General features: G+C 33.0%; 2 protein-coding genes across 2 annotated transcripts; one reads left to right on the top strand and one right to left on the bottom strand.

Moving 5' to 3' along the window:
* The first annotated feature begins 1384 nt into the window (after positions 1–1384).
* On the top strand, positions 1385–1801 carry LOC148582036 (uncharacterized). Its single transcript, XM_088495160.1, has one exon. It carries the CDS (start codon positions 1385–1387, stop codon positions 1799–1801), a length of 417 nt encoding a protein of 138 aa, XP_088351286.1.
* An 8127-nt stretch (positions 1802–9928) lies between these two features.
* Positions 9929–10736, bottom strand: LOC148582035 (uncharacterized). The gene is made up of 2 exons (XM_088500992.1): positions 10182–10736; positions 9929–10117 (listed from the first exon to the last, which is right to left on the bottom strand). Exons 1-2 carry the CDS (start codon positions 10734–10736, stop codon positions 9929–9931), a joined length of 744 nt encoding a protein of 247 aa, XP_088357118.1.
* Positions 10737–19298: the final 8562 nt, after the last annotated feature.

Here is a 19298-nt window from a genome sequence, read left to right as displayed (position 1 = left end):
GGAGGGTTATTGTTAATATGGGACGAATCAGTTTTCAAATTGAGTAATTGTTTTAAAGGGGATAGATGGATGTGTGTAGAAGGGATTGTGATAAAAGATAATTTTCATTGTGCTGTTTGTTTAGTGTATGGACCACATGTGAGAGCAGAAAATATCTCAATGTGGAAAGAGTTGAGCTACATTTCAAGGTTGTGCCAAGTGCCATTCTGTTATTTGGGTGATTTTAATGGAATTATGCATTTGGAAGAAAGAAAAGGAACGACTAGCTTATCAGCGTCTGTTGAAGATTTTAGAGCATGGATAAATGATATAGAGCTGGTTGATCTGGCGTTAAATTATCGAAAGTATACATGGTTTAGGAGAAGTTCATGCAGTCATATTGATAAGAGCCTTGTGACTTTAGGGTGGCTCGAGATGTACCCGGGGACACGCCTGAGGGGAAGTCCAAGAGATTTATCAGATCACTGCCCATTGATAATGGAAGACAGCAGAAAGTTTGTTGGCCCAAGACCTTTTCGGTGCCTGGACTCGTGGTTCACGCATGAAGGTTTTATAAGAATGGTCAAGGAAGAGTGGAGGGAATTAGGTGATGTATAATTCCTAGACAAGATGAAAGTGCTGTCAGTACCAGTACGGAGATGACATAAGCAGCATTTTGGGGATATAGCTAAGAAGATAAGTAAGTTTGAGGAAGAGATAAAGAAGGTGGATGATATGGTTAGTAGTGGATTGTATGATGGTACAATGGAGGCAGGGAGAAGGGCATTAGTGAAGTGATATAAGAAGTGATATAAGAAGTGATATGTCAGACAGGATGTTCACTGGAAGCAAATGTCTAGGGCTCGGCATGCTAATGAGATGGATAGGAATAAGTATTTTCACAATATTACTTCGGCAAGAAGAAGGAATAACAGGATAGAGTCATTGGTGATTAATGGGAGACTACTAAGAAATCAAGCAAGAATCAAGGTGGCGATTAGAGACTTTTATAAATGCATGTACCACTAGGAAGCCTCCCCAACCTTGAGCTTTAGGGATGGATTAGTCAACCGACTATAGAGGAAGGAAGCTGAAGCTCTAGAGGTGATGCCATTGGTAGAGGAAGTGAAAGAGGCAGTAATAGACTGTGAATCTTTTAAGGTATCATGGAGTGATGAATACAACATGAATTTTATAAAAAAAAAAGTGTTGGAGTGAGATTGGGACGAAACTTACTACAATTGTAATAAGCTTTTTTGATACTGCAAGACTACCAGCAGACTCTAATGTCACATGGGTAGCTTTGGCACCGAAATTCGTTGGGGCAAAGGAGATAAAAGACTTCAGACCTATCAGCATGGTTGGATGTTTTTATAAATTTATTTCTAAACTACTGACACGAAGAATGAGGAGTGTCATGCTAGGGTTAGTTGGAGAATCCCAGAGTGCCTTTGTGAAGGGGAGAAAGATACATGATGGAGCGTTAATTGCATGTGAAACTGTGCACTGGTTAAAACTGAAAAGAAAGGCATCAGCGATGATCAAACTGGATTTCCACAAAGCCTATGATAGAGTTAAATGGTGCTTCGTCGATACTGTGTTGGAGAAGATGGGATTCGGTATTACATGGAGGGCATGGGTCAAGGAGTGTATTAGGTCGGCATCTATCTCTATTCTGGTTAATAGGACACCATCGAAATATGGGACTTCATCAAGGCGACCCATTATCGCCGTTTTTGTTTGTTCTGATGGTGGATGTACTCAACAGAATGATTGGGGAGGCGGTAAGGAACGGTCGAATATCTCCTCTTTTAGTCAGTAGGGATGATATTGAGTTATCATTATTATGCCTGCCCGAGGAGGAGACAATGAGAAATTATAAGAGACTTCTGAGGTGCTTCAAGATTATGTCGGGATTGAGCATTAACTTTGAGAAGTCCAGCTTGATACCAGTGAATTGCAGTCAGGAGTGGACTAGTCGGATGTGTTAGCTGCTTGGTTGCCAGGAGGCAGCCCTACCGGTGAGGTATCTTGGTATTAACCTAGGAGCAAATCTGCGGTTAGTAAAATCTTGGAAGCCGGTGATAGATAAGGTGGAAGAGAAGCTCAGCTTATAAAAAGCGAAGGTCCTAAGTAAGGCTGGAAAGCTGGTACCCATTAAATCTGTAATTAACAGCCTACCAATTTACTATCTGAGTCTGTATAAGATGCCAAATACGGCTGCACGAAGAATCATCTCTTTGCAGCGGAGGTTCTTTTGGGGGAAGGATGACGACAACCTGGTATGGCCTTCGTGAAGTGGAAGATGGTCCAGGCACCAAAGAAGTTAGGAGGGCTGGGTGTGGGTGATGTGGTGGTTCGTAATACTGCTCTACTGTTTAAATGGTGGTGGCTATTCTCAAAGGAGGACTGTCCGCTTTGGAAGAAGATTGTGTGTTCCTGTAATAGTTTGAACCCAAATCAATTTTTATCTACTAAGACTTTACCAGAGAGAGGTGGCCCATGGAGAGACATATGTCAACTACAAATAAAGGAGCAACAAGTTAGGCAGAAGATGATTGATGAGCTTGCTATGGAGGTAGGGGATGGTAGGACCATCAGATTTTGGGAGGATAAATGGCTTTAAGTGGGAAAGTTGAAAGAATCTTTTCTGAGACTCTTCTTGATTTCAAGCCAAAAAGGATCAGCAATTGGGAATTGTAGATTTTGGGATGGAATAGAGTGGGTTTGGCACTTCTAGTGGAGGCGGGAACTCCGCCAATGAGAAACAGAAACCTTGGATCAGATGCTTCATGTCTTGCAATTTGTTAGACTGATAGCATAAGTGCAAGTTAGAGTGGTGTGAAAATTTGACAAGGAATGCGTTTATACTACTAACTCATTTGTACAGGTTTTGCAGAAAGCGACTTTGGACGAGAAGATTCTGAGCTACAGATTCACAAAAGAAATTTGGAGAGGCTTAGTTCCGCCTCGAGTTGAGTTGTTCACTTGGTTTACATTGGTTGGCCGGGTTAATACAAAGGACCGGTTGAGTAGGTTGGGAATCTTAGAACAAAATGATAATATGTGCATGTTGTGTAAAAACGATGTTGAAAATGTTCAGCACCTGTTTGTTACTTGTGAGTATTCTTGGCAGGTGTGGTGTGCATGGATCACGGAATTTGGTCAGGTGTGCACTGCTCCCGGTACTTTGAAAGATCACTTTGAGAGTTGGAGATCCATGCCTATGAGAAAAGAGCTACGCAAGTATTGGTTAGTTGGATTTTTCTCAGTTATATAGAACGTTTGGCTACGAAAGAATGATGTAATATTCCAGAACAAGACAATAGGCGTTGTAGATTGTGCGACTCAATCGTTTCGATGTGCTATAGAATGGTGTGGTAACTAACTCATGTTGTTGATGGCTATGTCGGAGATGACATAAGAGTTGAGTTGTCTTTTATTTTTCTTGTCTTTATCCTTGTATGCTCCACTTCGAGTGTTGAGCTCTTCCTTTCAAAAAAAAAAAAAAAAATTAAAAGAAGTGAGAGAGAGTCTTGTAAGAGAAACAAGAACTTAGCTTGTGAATGAAAGTAAGAGGGAGAGAGTTCTCAATCACACTAATTGAAATAGGAACCAAAACGACGTTGTTTCAATGCTAACCTATAACTTAACGTGTCAAGTCAATTTTTATTAATGTCGTTCGTAACAAAATTAACAAAAAGATTAATGTGATTAACTTAAAATATTTGAAAGATAAATTTAATTAAAAAATATTTTAAAATTAAATTAAAAATTGTATAATTTTTTAAAGATTAATTTAACTATTTATTTGAATAAAAATAGAACATGATATGAAATGATTTTACTCTTACCTTTTTTCCAAAATGTACTTGTCATTCTCACCATGCATAAAGTTGGCCACTTTCTACATGTGTATGTGAACTTGTGAAGAGTTTAATTAAAATTTGCAGCAATTACCAATGTAATGCTACGTTTAATTAGGAATATTATACTTTGACCAAATATGGATGGTGAACTTCATAATAACAATAACATAGAGGAATTGTTAATTAAGAAGAATAATAAATAAAGAAGATGCAATTTTTAGTGGATCTGCCTTTCAATATTTAATCTCTAGGGTGATGACTGATCTGTTCCCTAATCAATTTATTTAAACTCTAGGGTCATCTATCATTCCACTAATGATGTGGCAGATTTATTTTCCCTCCTCTAATAACATTGTTTTCTCCTCTAATACACAGAATATAGTGGAAATTATTTTTTATTTGGGTTTTATTTTTTTATTCTTCTCATTATGGCTTATATATATATATATATATATATATATATATACATACATACAGAGACGGTTCTATGTACAGTGGTGTGGGGGTAAGCGCCCCCACTACGATTTGAAATTTTTTTGAGTAGTATATGATAATAATATTTATTTGCCCCCATTAGATTATTAAATTTGACCCCACAATAATTTTTTACTCAACTTTTGGTACTTAATCGTCAATTTAAAAATTTTATATTAGAAATTCGTTAGAATGATTAATTCTCAAATTTAAATGAAATTAGTGTTCTTTTTTAAAAATCAACTCAAAAGAACATTATTTATCTTCTTTTTAAATTAGCTTTAATTTTTGCATAGCAACTGTATTAATTGAAAGAACTTTTTTAACTATAAATATCAATAAGAGTCGATTTCTAATTGCATTCGGAAGTGGATTTCTAAATAATTATTTAGTAATATATATAAAAAGAGAGAAATTTTGATGGTAGTGTTAAGAGAAAAATTATTTAATTTTTTAAAATATAAAACCTAAAACAATAGAATTTTAAATTATATATTATTATTTAAATTACTATTTTAGTATTGTAATTTATATATTAGATATTTTGAAGGCTAATCATATTTTACAATAATAAAATATAATCATAACAATAATCATGTTATATGTACATAAAAAATAATTATTTGTATAAAATATATATTAAAATATAAAATACACATTAAAAATAAGTTAAACAATACATATATTTATACACATATATAATGGTTAATAGATAATTTAATATTTAATTTTTTATATACACATTATTTCTATTATAAAAATTATTATAATGTTATATAAATTTTACCCCACTACTAAAATTTTCTGGATCCGTCACTATATATATATATTGAAAATTAATCATAGGTAAGTAGTTAGACATTCGTGTCAAAATAAGAGAGGTTGTTGAATTTATTAATTTTTTTTTATTTGCACCAGGGTATCCATCAGGTCGGAAGCCCTATGACTAATTCTTCGGGTATTGCAGAGGTACACAAAGTGGACGACCCTCCCAAGCAAGCAAACTCCATTCTCATCCTTCAGTAAATATCAAACTCGGAAGAGATGGTTAAAAGACACAAACCCTCATTTATCTGTGCCAACTTGCGTTGGTTGAATTTACTAATTGAATAACATTTGATGATAAGTAGCCACAGTTCAGCCAAAGATAAGATGAAGAGATTTCATCATATATCATAAATGCTAATTTATGTGAGTTACTCTAATAGTTAATTTATTAATTTAAATAAGTATTAAAAATTTAAATTTTATTTTATTTTATATGTATAATAATTTATTAGTTAATAATAAATTCTAAAATAAAACGTTAATCCATAATAAATTAATTTTTTAACGTATCGAATAAAAAAATATCGTAAATAACTAAAAATATATAAAAATGTTAAAAGACAAACACTTTCAGCGTAAAAAAAATAAATTTAGTGTTACGTTGGTTTTAAAATTAAACGAAACACCTAAGATTTCTTATATTATATCTGAGAAATTGAGAGTTGTCTTCTAGAAGATTAGGGCTTATCGCTTATTGGTTTAATCAATTAAATTACGTTATTTTCACATTTTTAAGATTAGTTTTAACTTTTAAATTTAATTTTATTTTAGATTTTATAACATGATACATTAATATTTATGAATCCTATATCATAAATAATAATTTAAAATTAAAAAGTTAGATTTGACATTTTAATATTTAATCTTAGTTCAATTAAAATTTTATATTATTTTATTAAGATAATTATATAAATAACAAATTTTTATTGATTTCTATATTAAGGTGATACTAACACTGTCTCTCTAATTAAAATAAGATCAATTTTATTTTATCTATCAATTTTAATACAAAATTATTATATATTATTAATTTATTATATTACTAATTTTATAATTAAATTGTGTTACATGACATTCTTTTATTATAATTAAATTGAAATTTTTCTTCCAAAATCAATGAGATTTCTCCTTCTTCTTATTCATTTTATTTCTCTTTCTCGTCTATTTATTCAATTTCTCTTATATATTATTACTAATTATTAATTATTAATTATTAATTTAATAATTAAAATATATCATATATAATATTTTTCGTTGCAACTAAATTAAAATCTATTATATATTATTAATTTGATGACAACCAAAATACGTCATATAATACTCCATGTTATTATAAATAAGATATTTTTTTCTAAAATTAAAATTTCTCTCTATTTTTCACCCATTCTATTTTTCTTGGCATTTTAACCCATATGCTAATATTTCTAAAACTTATTATCAAAATACTACCTTTTATTCACATGCTATGATTTTATCATGGTTGCGGCTAGTGACGGATTTAAAAAATTGACAGTAGGGACAAAATATATATATATAATAAATTTTTATAATAAAAATATTATGTGTACATAAAAATCAATTATTATATATTTGTATATAAATATATATTGTTTAATTTATTTTTAATGTGTATTTTTTATTTCAATATATATACATGAGGTTATTTTCTATGTACATATAACATGATTAGTTTTTAAAATTTATAATTTACAAATTAAAACACTAAAATAGTAATTTAAATAATAACATATAACTTAAAATTTTATTATTTAGGTTTCATATTTTAAAAAAATTAAGTAACTTTTTTTTAACAATACAATCGAAATATCTCTCTTTTTATATAGAATAATGTTACACATTCATGTTATGTAGTTGTTACGGAAAATAATTAAAATTAATATAAAAAATAGATAAATAATACTCTTTCGAGTCGATTTCTAAGAAAAAAAATAAATTTCATTTAAATTGTGAATTTATCATTCTAATGATATCTAATATGACATTTTTAAATTGACTATGAAGTACCAAAAATTAAATAAAATATTATTATGGAGTCAAATTCAATAATTTAGTGGGGACAAATAAATATTATTATCATATACTACTCAAAAAAATTTCAAATTATAGTGGAAGTACTTGCCCCCACAACGAAACATGTGGCTAATTTTTTTTTATATTGTGTTGTTATGGGTGTTTTTCATTAATATTATGATGTTTTGGTGTAATGCACTAATATGGGATAAAAGAAATCGTGAATAACGATTTCAAATAAGACAAAAAATAAAAAAAAGTTAATAGAAATTGTAGGTTACGATTTCAGATAAGACAAAAAAAAAAAAGAAATCGTGAGTCACGATTTTAATTTTTTAATTAAAAAAAATGTGATTTATAAAATCGTGAGTAACGATTTCTTTTGTTATGCAAATCGTGAATAACAATTTATATTATACATCACATTTGTGAAATACACCCATTTTAACTCATATCAATGTATTATACCATTTCATCCATCATATAAAAAATAATTAACGGAAACATGTACATCTGTCCTTGCTTGCGGCTATTATTTTTTTATTTTGGTTCATTTAATAAAATCTTTAATATTTATTACAAGAAAGTTAGGTATTATTTATTTTTAAAATTTTATAATAAAAATAAAATATTGAGATATAATTTTTTTTAAAATTTATAATTCTGTAATATCATTACGGACAAAAATACTAATTTTAATTTTAAATCAATTAAAGTTTTAAAAATATCAAAAATAATACTCCAAAAGTATTTTATTAGAGTTATTTTTTTAAATTATGAAGGTTAATTATTATATATAACTCTTAGCTATTAAAATATGGTTGATTTTATATGTTATATTATATAAAATAATATAAAAAAATATTTTATATATGTGCACTAAAAATTAATTATTATGTATTTTAGTATATTTATATATATTGATTCATATATTATTTCAACTAAATAATATCCACCAAAATAATTATATTTACCATAGTAGAATTATTAAAATTGTAATAGACTGTCATGTAATTACTTTAATTTATCTAAAAGTTTAAATTTAATGTGTGTGGTATCTGGTATGCGTATATAATATATACCAAATAATGAAACCTACCATTTTCTCAAAAAGCTTAGCTGATAGTACGAGAATATGAATAATTATATTTCTAACATATTTATTATACAAAAATTTATTTTTGAGTTTATATATATTTTTTATATATTTTCTTTTTTTTATAGCTTTATGTTAAAAATATTTTTTTGTAGAGTCATCAATAAGACCGAATATTAGATTTTTATGTAATAAAAAATATTATGTTATGTAATTATTTTTTAAGAAATTTAAATTAATAAAAGACATATAAATAGTTATACTTTTAACGTAGACGAATAACCAAAATTTGTTTATAATAATATAATTTTCTTATAACATGTGAGATACATAGAGTAAATTCCTAAAATGGTCTTTCAGATTGGGTTCGTATACCAATGTTGTCCCTCAGTTTTCAATTGCTCTAAATGAACCCTCCAGTTTGAGCTCCGTGCGAAATCCTGGTTCTTCTACCCAATTTCGGCATGACTCAGCAGTCGAACCGCTGAGCTGGCGGTGCCACCTCCACGTAGGACGCTTGAAATGGCTAGCTGATGTGGAATATGATAAAAAAATTCCCCAAATTAGTCCCTGACACCAATCATAAACCCTAACGCAGTTCTTCGTTCTTCCTCTATGAATCTCTTCGTCGTCTAGCTAAAGCTCTTCGGCTTCTACCCTCTTCTTGCTCTGATTCTTGTTCGATTTTGTCCTGTTATTCTTCTTCTTCCTCCTCTTCCACCATAAGTGACAATCATGCTTCTGGAAAGTCAAATCGCTCCTCTGCGACCGAAAACTGAAAAAGGAACAATGTGCGTAGCCGGCGTTCAACAGTTCCAGAGTGGTGCGGTTGTGGGTGCAGGCCTGTCCTTCGGTAGTCAGGGATGGAGGCTCATCCTAATAAGCCGTTCTTCGGGTGTCCCAATTATAATGTGAGTGCACTAACTAGCTGAGATCTCAAGCGTTAATTATTTAAGATAGTTGTTTGATAAGGTTGATGCATATTTGTAGACTAGTGAAAAGAATTGGTGTGGGTTATTTGTCTAGCCAAATTATGTACAGGATGATGTGCCGGTGAAGTCTGATGAAGAGGATGAGCATGGTGAGATGAAGATGAACATTGCATGGAAGGTGGGTAAACTAGAAGCAGATGTCAAAAATGTAAAAGTGATGGTCCAAGTGTTTGGTTTAAGGGTATTTGTGTTATTTGTGTTGGTGTTAATGTTACTTTTGAAGGTTTGATTATGCTCAGAACTACAGCACAGAACCATGCTGTTAGTGTAATCCATTTTATAAACAATGTAATTGATATTAGACTGGTTTTGATATATTGATATTAGATTGGGTTGTTTCTATGGTTTTGTTTTTGTAAACGTAATTGAACACCCAATGATGTTATGGATAAGTAAGAATAACGAAAGCTAACATAAGGTATCATTCATAACTGAATGACAATAACACTAGTTCATATAAGCTTCTGCAAAAATGCAGTGATCACAAGAACAATAAAAAATATACTGAGCATTGTTTCAGCTGTTTTCTAGTAACTTAATTAGCATGTAAAAGTTTTAGAGGTGTCTATGAATCACCATGACCAAACAGAAAAACAAAAGATAATTGTTTCACAAAATAGACAAACTTTCGAAATTTCAACCTAAAGCTATGGACATAATCACTTCTTTCTTAGCGGTTTGAATCCTGGGGTGGGCACAAACTTGAGGAAGTTAGCCAGCCTTGTTGCAGTTGTATCACTAGCTCCCTGCATTGGATTTGATGATGCAGAGCCAATTGGAGGAGGTGACCTTCTTCTAAGTGGCAGTTTTCCAGGTCTTGTAGGTGTCTTCCTCTTAAGTTGATGCTCCTGCAGTGCAAATAGTAATAAGGCCTAGAAAATAAGAAATCGCCAAATAATAAAAACACATAACATGAAGCATTATTGTACACAATATCTTTTGGGAGTCTTCTGCTTCAGAGTATGATGGCTGAGACAGATCAATCTCAGCCTGCTGGATATCAACCTCCACAAGAGTGGCAAGATCTGGTGCAGATGCAGTAGCAGAGGCACTTGCAGCTTGAGTTGCATTAGAAGTAGTTGTTGTAGCAGACGCATAGGCAGTTACAGTGACAGTCTGAGCAACAACCTTTGGGTCCTTAGCAGCCTCCGCAGCTTTGGCCGCAGCAATAGCAGCTTCTGCAGCTTCAGCAACCCTTTTCTTCGTGCACCCCCTTTTTGTATGACCTTTCTGCAAGCAATACTTGTAAGTGAATGGTTGTAGCTGCCTCTTCAGAGTGGTGGTTGGCTTTGATTTCTTGCTAGATTGACCTCCTTCGTCCGCATCCTTCCTTCTCTTGGTTTGGAGCTGTCCCAATTTTCTCTTAACCAATGGTGCCAACGGTCTATTATTCTCCGATCTTTCCCATAATTGCTGTCCAGGTAGAGGGTTTATGTGGTGGCAGTAAGTGGCGTTGTATGACTCCATTGTCAGGAGCTTGTGGCAGAAATCCTCTGGATGCTTGTTCACTCTAGCAATGGCAGCACAGGTGTGAACACATAGGATTCTTGCAACAGTATAAACAATAATAAGGATTTGGTGAATAATTAATTCATGTTACTAGGCAGACTAACTACATACTTAAGTAACACTTAAATATATTATCAGTTAGCATCCAAAACTGGCAAGTACATAGCTTTTTCCCCAAATCCACTACATGGTTTGTAGGGTGTCCATGCACCTCAAACTTCTCGTATCCGGTGTCTCCAGCCCAGATTGGTTGCCAGTGCTTAGATTCCTTCCTCACCTTCTCTAGTCTACTCTTGATCACCAGGGGAAGTATCCTAACATGATTATCCAGCTTCACCTTATTTTTGGCCATTGTACTCATTACGAACATCCTAACCTCTTCCAGCAGTGTGATTATCGGCTTCTTCCTAGCTTCCTTAATCTTTGCGTTGAATACTTCGCACGCATTGTTACTTATTGAATCTAACTTTGGCCTGTGACTGAACTGAGATCTTGTCCAAGAATGTGTTGGCCATTTTTCGAGGTATACCCATGCATCCAGATTGAGCCGCTTCATCTTACCCCTGTGTTCCTTGAATTCGTCAAAAATAGTGGCTCATGCACAATCCCACAACAAGCCTCTTAGCTCCAGATCTTTCCATTGCTTATTAAAATTTGTCCACAAATGCCATACACAGCAACGGTGATGCACACTATGCATCACCTCATGTACAGCATTAATCAGGCCCTGCAACAGAGTCAATGGAAATAACAATTAACACAGATACAGCAGCGACGACAATTTAGAATAAACTAGTATCGTGACCCATTATTGCCCCTTGCTTTGTGTTCTCCTCCCCATAACAGCCCCTGACTTTGTAATAAAAGCACCATAAGAGTCCCTAACTTTTGTTATCGTGCATCTAAAGTAGTCTTGTAACGAGTCAATAACATGTTACAGTAGCAGATGATATAATACAGTTTAGCCTACGAAATAAAACACATACCTTTTGTATATCAGAAATGAAACACCAACCATGTGTCTTGTAATCTCCCAAGTCTGCGTGCAAGAGTTCGAGGAACCATTTCTAGTTGGCAATGTTTTCAACTTCCACAATAGCCCACGCAATGACGTATATGTGATGGTTTGTATCCTGCCGCAACAGCTGATAGAATCTAGCCTCCAAAGACAGTTTTCAGGAAAGCACCATCAAGTCCAATGAGTGGACGACATCCTGCCCTGAATCCATTCTTGCAGCCACTTAAACACACATACATTTTCTCAAATATCACCTCACCGTTTGGCTGCAGAATGGTGCAAATTTGGACAGTCGAACCAGGGTTGGTCTTCAACAGTGTCTCCCCATAGTCCCTAACCATTGCATAATGTGCCTTTTCATTACCATATACAAGGTTTCTAGCATCAGATAGTGCTCTTGAGATCGAATTCCTATTCAATGAGAGATCATACTTGGTTTTGAAGGTGTTTGCATCACAATGTCTGAAGTTGGGATACTTACTCACTTTCTTGACCAGCTTACTAGCAACCCAGTTACGATTGACTGCTCTGTTCTTATCCTCCCTTGCACAGGTATGATCATCTCTGAAAGCCTTCACTTGTCAGCAAGTATCGTCTCGGTCCTTGGAAGCAAAAATAACCCAACTGCATTCCTTCACCTTGCAAAATGCCCTTAGCCTCTTCCTATCATTCTTATTGAATCGAATATGCCTTTCCTCCTGGATGGTGTACTCCCTAACAGCCTCTTTAAAATCTCACTTCGTATTAAACTTCATTCCAACCTCTAAGTGAAACTCCCCGAACCTAGCCCCATCCCTAAAAACTGGAAACACCTCATCAGATTCAGTCTCCTCTTCGAATTCGTCTTCAGAATTTGGTGGGGTTTTCATCTCCAATGAATGCCACGAGTTGGCACCATCAGAATCGGTCCCAGGATCGTATGCATCATAATCATACCAGCTCCTACAAATCCAAGATCCACTTCAACATCAGAAACATCCTCCACAAAAGCGTCGTCATCAACACGAATCTTCTCCTTACCCTTATTCTTCCCCTTACCCTTATACTGTGAATTACTGTTATTTGCTGTTTTCTTCTGACCTTTTACCTTACGTGAAGGAACAGGGTCCACAGCATACGAATCAGATGAGCTGTCTTCCCTTACTGGTTTATAGGGTTCATCTTCTAAACTCTCATCCGAATTAGAGGAGTCCTCATCAGAGGACAGCAACATCACTGGCATCTTGCTACCCTGCCCCCTTTTCTGACCCTTTATGCCTCTTATCCCAGTTACAGACCTCAGGCAATACCTCCTGTTCACTTTTGTCTGAGTTGGTTTCGGGGTGTTCTTGGCCTTCTTTTTAAGTTTTTGTTCAATCGGCACCTTAACAGAGGCTTTAACCCCTTGCTCCCTAGGTCGACTAACATTATCAGTAGGATTCTTTTCATCATTTGGGCTAGCACCATTGTGTGGAGCAGCTGCGGCATTTTCCTTTGCTTGCATCCCAAAGTCCCTTACTCGATCATCAACGTATATCATAACCTCCTTCCCTTGTATCAGTTTAGGTGACGAAACCTCACGTTCAATGTAGATATCAACAAGATTCTCATTATGTGAACCCATCTCACACATCTCTCTTAGGTCTGCATCACTGTTTAACTTCCTCAATCCCTCCCTTATGCTCTTTCCAGGTACAAGCCACCAAACTTCCTTCATTTTATCATAATCTAGCTCCTTATAATAGTTTCTCAGGTAAAATACATCCAGCCTATCCACTTCAACATCACCCAGGCAGTTTCTGTTGTCAGGATAGTAACCAATCTTTCCATCCACACCCTTTTCGAAAGTTCCTCCATGATGAAACATAATGTCTAGTACTTCATCCATCTGCAAGATACATAAACAAACGAATTAAACACATGCAACACTAACTTCTGACCATAATTAAACAACTGTATCATTAGAGGAAAGAGCCCCTGTTTGATTCATAAAAAAAACAGAGCAACCCAAACTCCATGCTAACATCGTAACCATAAAAAACTTAACAACATAAAATCTCAACAAACCACCAAAGGAAGATGAAATCACCTTTAATCAACAACTCACATGAAGAGCCATCAATGAAAACCCAAAAAAAAAAAATTTAAACTTTAACTCCACACTGTATTTCTAACCTTGTTGATGCTGACGATGATTATACCCTCTGGTTCACCAACTTCATACGATTGGCGTCCTTCGTTCTCTTGCCAATGAACTCAGAAATGCACTAACGAGGACGTACCCTACTGTGACCGTATTCTCTGGACGAAAGGGAGAAGAAACGTTTGAAGAGAAGTAGAAGAAAGACTAACGAATGATCAACCATTTCCCAAGCAACCTTTCAATTCCCCTCCATCACAAAGCGACACCGTTCTGATTCATCCACCTCCTCCAAACAAAACGACGTTGTTCGGGCGTCCTATGTGGCGGTGCCAGCTCAGCGGTTCGGCTGTTGAGTCATGCCAGAATTAGGTAGAAGGACTAAAATTTTGCACGGAACTCAAACTGAAAAGTGCATTTAGAGCAATTGGAAACTAAAGGATAACATTGATGCACGAGCCCAATCTGAAGGACCATTTTAGTGATTTACTCGAGATACGTAACTTTATACGTCATAACAATTGATTGTTTAATTATTATTATTATTATTATTATCGATAAAATGTATACAATTATATCTAAAAATACGACTTAACTGGTACCAAAGTGTTCCACATAAAACTAATATTGATAAGCTAAATCTGATGGACCTAAATTAATTTTATATATAGCATGTAGACTTTCCAAAGCATAGCCTTATGTTAATTCAAGAAACCCTAATATTTGATATATAATATAATAATATATATAACCCACTAATGTTTCTTCCAATTGGTTTTACGATTTCGAACACACTTGATTTCAATGAATGGAATAAACAATATTAATTCGTTTTGGAGCAGTAGTACTAATTAATATATAACCTATTTAACTTTGGGACACTAAAATTCGTCATGGCATGCTTCAAAATTTGAGCTAATAAGGATTAATTTATGTCTCGCGTTACAATTGGAGCTCACAAAAGTGACATCAATACTTTTATCTAGTTTAATGTATGTGTGTTACTTTAAGGAAAAAAAAAACTAACCTCGTATCTTCTTCATAGATGCATTGAACGTAACATATATTCTTCCACACCTTGGTTGTCTCGTGTAAAAAAGACCAAATAAATAAATATCATTTTTACTTTTTACCAAGTTATTATAATAAAGGTTAAATTAAGATGAGATAAAACCTGAACTCTAATATATAGGTGTATGTGTTACTACTGTTATTACCTCGATTACAGAATCTTGATCAGGATTCAAAAAGATCACATAAAAAGTGATTTTCAATACCAAGATATTGGTAAATGATCATGTAATTCAGCTGATTAAAGTTGACAGCCAATTACTAGTGACAAAGAAGAATTGAACCCACTATGGTTTAATTTATAAATAAATTAAAGAATTTTTTGTTTTTTACCCGTGATGAGTAAGACTGTCAAAATGAGTTAAATTTATCGAGTCAATTCGTTTATCCATTTAAACATATATACTTTATTTTAAAATTAAATCTGTTTAAATTTTAGGTAAGAAAATTGAGTCTGATTAATCTAAAAAAATTGATGGATTAAATCAGTTAATTTGCGGATGAAACGGATGATACTTGTGTTGGTCGAGTGGTCAGTTCACTCGTTCGCTTAAGCAAGTGTCGGAAATTCGAACCCCGCCTTGTGTATGCAGTAACTTATTGGCCAGCGGCAGACCCTTAAATGGAGCTCAGATCCGCGACGGATTAGTCCTTAACCTGTCGGGTTGGGGGATACCGTTTGGGTAAACCAAAAAAAAAATAATAATAAAATGATACAATCAAGTATGATCAATACATACAAACAATAGAAACAAAATATTATTTTATTAAAACACCAATTTAGAAAATAGAATACATATAGACAAAAGTTAAAAAATATATAAATGAGATAAAAGAATACTCCAAAAATTAAAAAAATAGTTTAATATATTTCAAATATTGTTTTTGGAAGATAAAATTGTCCTTCTAATTACTTACAAAAACAAGCTAAAAATAATTTCACTACAAAAATTTCCCTGGTTTGTGGCCATTTTAAACCCCTACTAAAAGGATTACAGCAGTTTCCTGCCCCTCAAAATTTAATGTGCTACAAACGTACACGTATTATGGCAATTACTTAAAAAAATGTTTGATCCTCTTCTTTTGTTTTTTATATTATTTTTATTTTCTTCCCTCTTTCCATTCTTTTTTTTTTTTTTTTTCATATAGTATGTTACTTACACATGTTCTAGAAGATTAAGGCTTTATCGCTCGATCACACAAACACTAAAATTTAATTTACAATATTCTAAACTACTACTGTTGTTTCATATATATATTCCAGAAAAAATATTACACGTGCTCTAAATAATATATTACCCATAATCTAAATATTACAGTGGCAATACTCAATCTAATATAAGCACTGGATTATACATACAATATTTTATAGAAATAAATCAATAATTATGTGTGCATGTGAATTTTCGCGTGTTAAAAGATTCGATAAAAAAAAAAAAAGAGAATAGAAAAGAAGATAATAAAAAAGAAGAGAAGAGAAAGATCAACGAAAAAAAGAGTTTCCGTTTATTGGTAGAACGTGGTTGTGCGTTATTTTAAAATTTAAACTATTTAGCTACTATTAATTGACTATTATTTTATGACTATACATTTAAATCTCACATTCCAAGTTAAAATTAGGCTTTGAGCAATCTGAAGAGGTGAGATAGCTAATAAGTAATAACAATACTTTATTTTTGACATGCAAACAATGGGCCATAATTTAGTTTACCTTTCAATTCCCATGGTTTTATCCCAACGTAGTCTTTATGGTTAATTAGCAGATACAATCTTAATTAGCATCTTTGTTTATTAACACACTAAACATGTTATTCCTTTGGAAAACACTCTATCCTTATTAAACGCTTATTTTATGAAATAAAAAATATTATATTTTTTTATTAAAATAGACTACCAATTCGATCTTTGTTTATTTTTTCGAATAACAACGCGGCATTCAAGATAAAAATGATTTATTTTCACTCCTATGCTTTACTTCCGCAACACAACGCGATCTTTGCGAGTATTTTTCCATTAACTCCGAACAAAAAATACTGATGTGTTACATTAACCTTGTGTGCTAGCACATTTCGCTGCTGACATAGATATTTATTGTATACGTAGACAATGTGAAATAGTCAAGGACTTAGTTGTCCTGATTCATCACTCTCGCAAAAAAAAAAAAGTCTCTGTTTCAATGAAACGCAATCTTTGTGTTCATCTCTCCCATTGAGTCTAATTGGTTGAGCCCTAAGACGCCATGAGCAGCAGCAGCAACAGAAAACTTGGTTCGACGCCATTTTCATGGGTTTGAAAGAGATGTAGACAATAATGATGAAGGCAAGAGTGTAACTGTCAGTTCAGCTGTTAGTATTGGAGTAAGGAACAAGAAGAATAAGAGGTTCAATATTTCACAATGTCATTGTGAAAAAAATACAATTTTATTTCTATCTTTAATAGAGCTAAACCTTAATAGATTATTTTATGGTTGTCTAAACTTTAAGATAATTTGAATTTATCTTAATATTATGTTATACAGTTTGTGATAATGGTATCTTATTTTTTTTATATTAAGCTTCCGAAAAATTCTCATATTTCTGACCTTAAGTCTTTGAAAAAAATTTTTTTGGAAGAGTCTTAGGTGACTTCTTCTTACTTTTCTTTATTTTTGCCTAGCCCAACATATAAAGATTATAGTCAATAAGAAATACTAGTCATATACAGATCAATTCACTTTTTATATTAGATTACCAAAGGATCCATGGCAGCTGCAACAACATTGTTTTCCTCATGTGGTTGATCCTAGTTATATGCACCACCAAATATAAATAGGACAATTCGAACTCTGACCATTAAATTTTAAGACACTTAACACCTTGACCATTCAAACGACAATATTTTTTTGCGGACGTGGATTAGGACAACTAAGCTCCTGATCATTTTACATTGTCCACTTATGCAACAAACATCCACATACATCAGCAGAAAGATGTATGTGCCAACACACAAGGTTAATGTGACACGTCAGATTTTTTGTTTGGAGTTGACGGAAAAATACTAACAGAAACTACAGTGTATCACATAAATAGAAGACATGGGCCAAAATAGATCGTTTTTATCTTGAGAAATCGCGTTGTCATTCGAAAAAATGGATAAAAATCAAATTGGTAGCTAGTGCACTCTTTTGTTAATTAAACACATCTTAACTTTTTTTTTATTATATTTATATCAATTTTATTAAGCGTATATTAAAATTAACTATCAAAATCAATGACTATATATTAGAATATAAATACATATTAAAAATAAATTAAATAACATATATTTATATATAAATTAATGACTATTTTTAATAGTTAATTTTAATATACATATAATATTTTTTATTTTATATTGATGATTCAAATTTAAAATTTAATATTTCTAATATTTTTTTTTTACCTTTAATAATAGTTAATTTTCGAAAAACGCTATACGGTTTGCTTTTTCTTAGATGCATTATTAGCATTTAGTGATGTTGAGTAACAACTAATATTAGGATATTTAGGGCTTTAAGTCACATTTAAGGACATCCTTTTTTTAATAGACCTTAAGATTATTGTTAATTTAATTCATGGTAAGAAAGTGCTATTTCTACAAAAGATTTTTTTTTTTTATGAACAAAGATGCTTATACACCACGGCTTTTTTACCAAAATGCGCACCTGAAAAACATTAATTCCCAAAATGCGCATGGATGAAAATGTTTCTGCAAATGCGCAGCCCCAACTCGCAGCCAGCAACCACGAAATGGAAATGATATAGACATCAAGGAGGGTGGCCACGAAATGGGATTATGGCACTGACACATTTCGCAGCCATGAGTTGCTCCCTCCATTTCGCGGCTGCCCTCATGGAAATGGCATGCCCATTTCGTGTGTGGTTTCCTTGACATGGCATGCCCATTTCGTGGGCACCATAAAGGAAATGGAGTTCATTTCCATTTCACGTGCAGCTGCCACAAAATGGCGATGCGCATTTACAGAAACATTTTCATCCATGCGCATTTTGGGAATTAATGTTCTCCAGGTGCGTATTTTGGTAAAAAAGCCTATACACCACTACTTATATTACAGGTTAATTACTGAGAAATAGAGTTAGTGAAAATTTCTTCTTAATTCTTTTTAGATTAGAATTAACTAAAACGATGTCCAGATTCATACTCAACAGAAATCTCATGCAATCCAAAAGAACTTTCCAAAAAGGAGTGCGCTTGCTATGTATATTCACATGCTCAAAATATCGTTGGCCCTTCAATCATCATAATAGTTGTGTTCCTCGCCGGTTTTAATCTG

Source organism: Arachis ipaensis, chromosome B10, assembly GCF_059453495.1.
Source record: "Arachis ipaensis isolate K30076 ecotype BB chromosome B10, ASM5945349v1, whole genome shotgun sequence".
NCBI lineage: Eukaryota > Viridiplantae > Streptophyta > Magnoliopsida > Fabales > Fabaceae > Arachis > Arachis ipaensis.
This window is presented reverse-complemented; position numbering and strand designations above follow the sequence as displayed.

Excerpts from the sequence above, each read along its gene's own strand:
- LOC148582035 (XM_088500992.1), bottom strand. The coding sequence starts at position 10,736 with ATGGAGTCATACAACGCCACTTACTGCCACCACATAAACCCTCTACCT. Across the intron at positions 10,118-10,181 it reads TGTGTACAATAATGCTTCAT|GAGCATCAACTTAAGAGGAA; the intron begins GTTATGTGTTTT and ends TTTGCACTGCAG.
- LOC148582036 (XM_088495160.1), top strand. The coding sequence starts at position 1,385 with ATGAGGAGTGTCATGCTAGGGTTAGTTGGAGAATCCCAGAGTGCCTTT.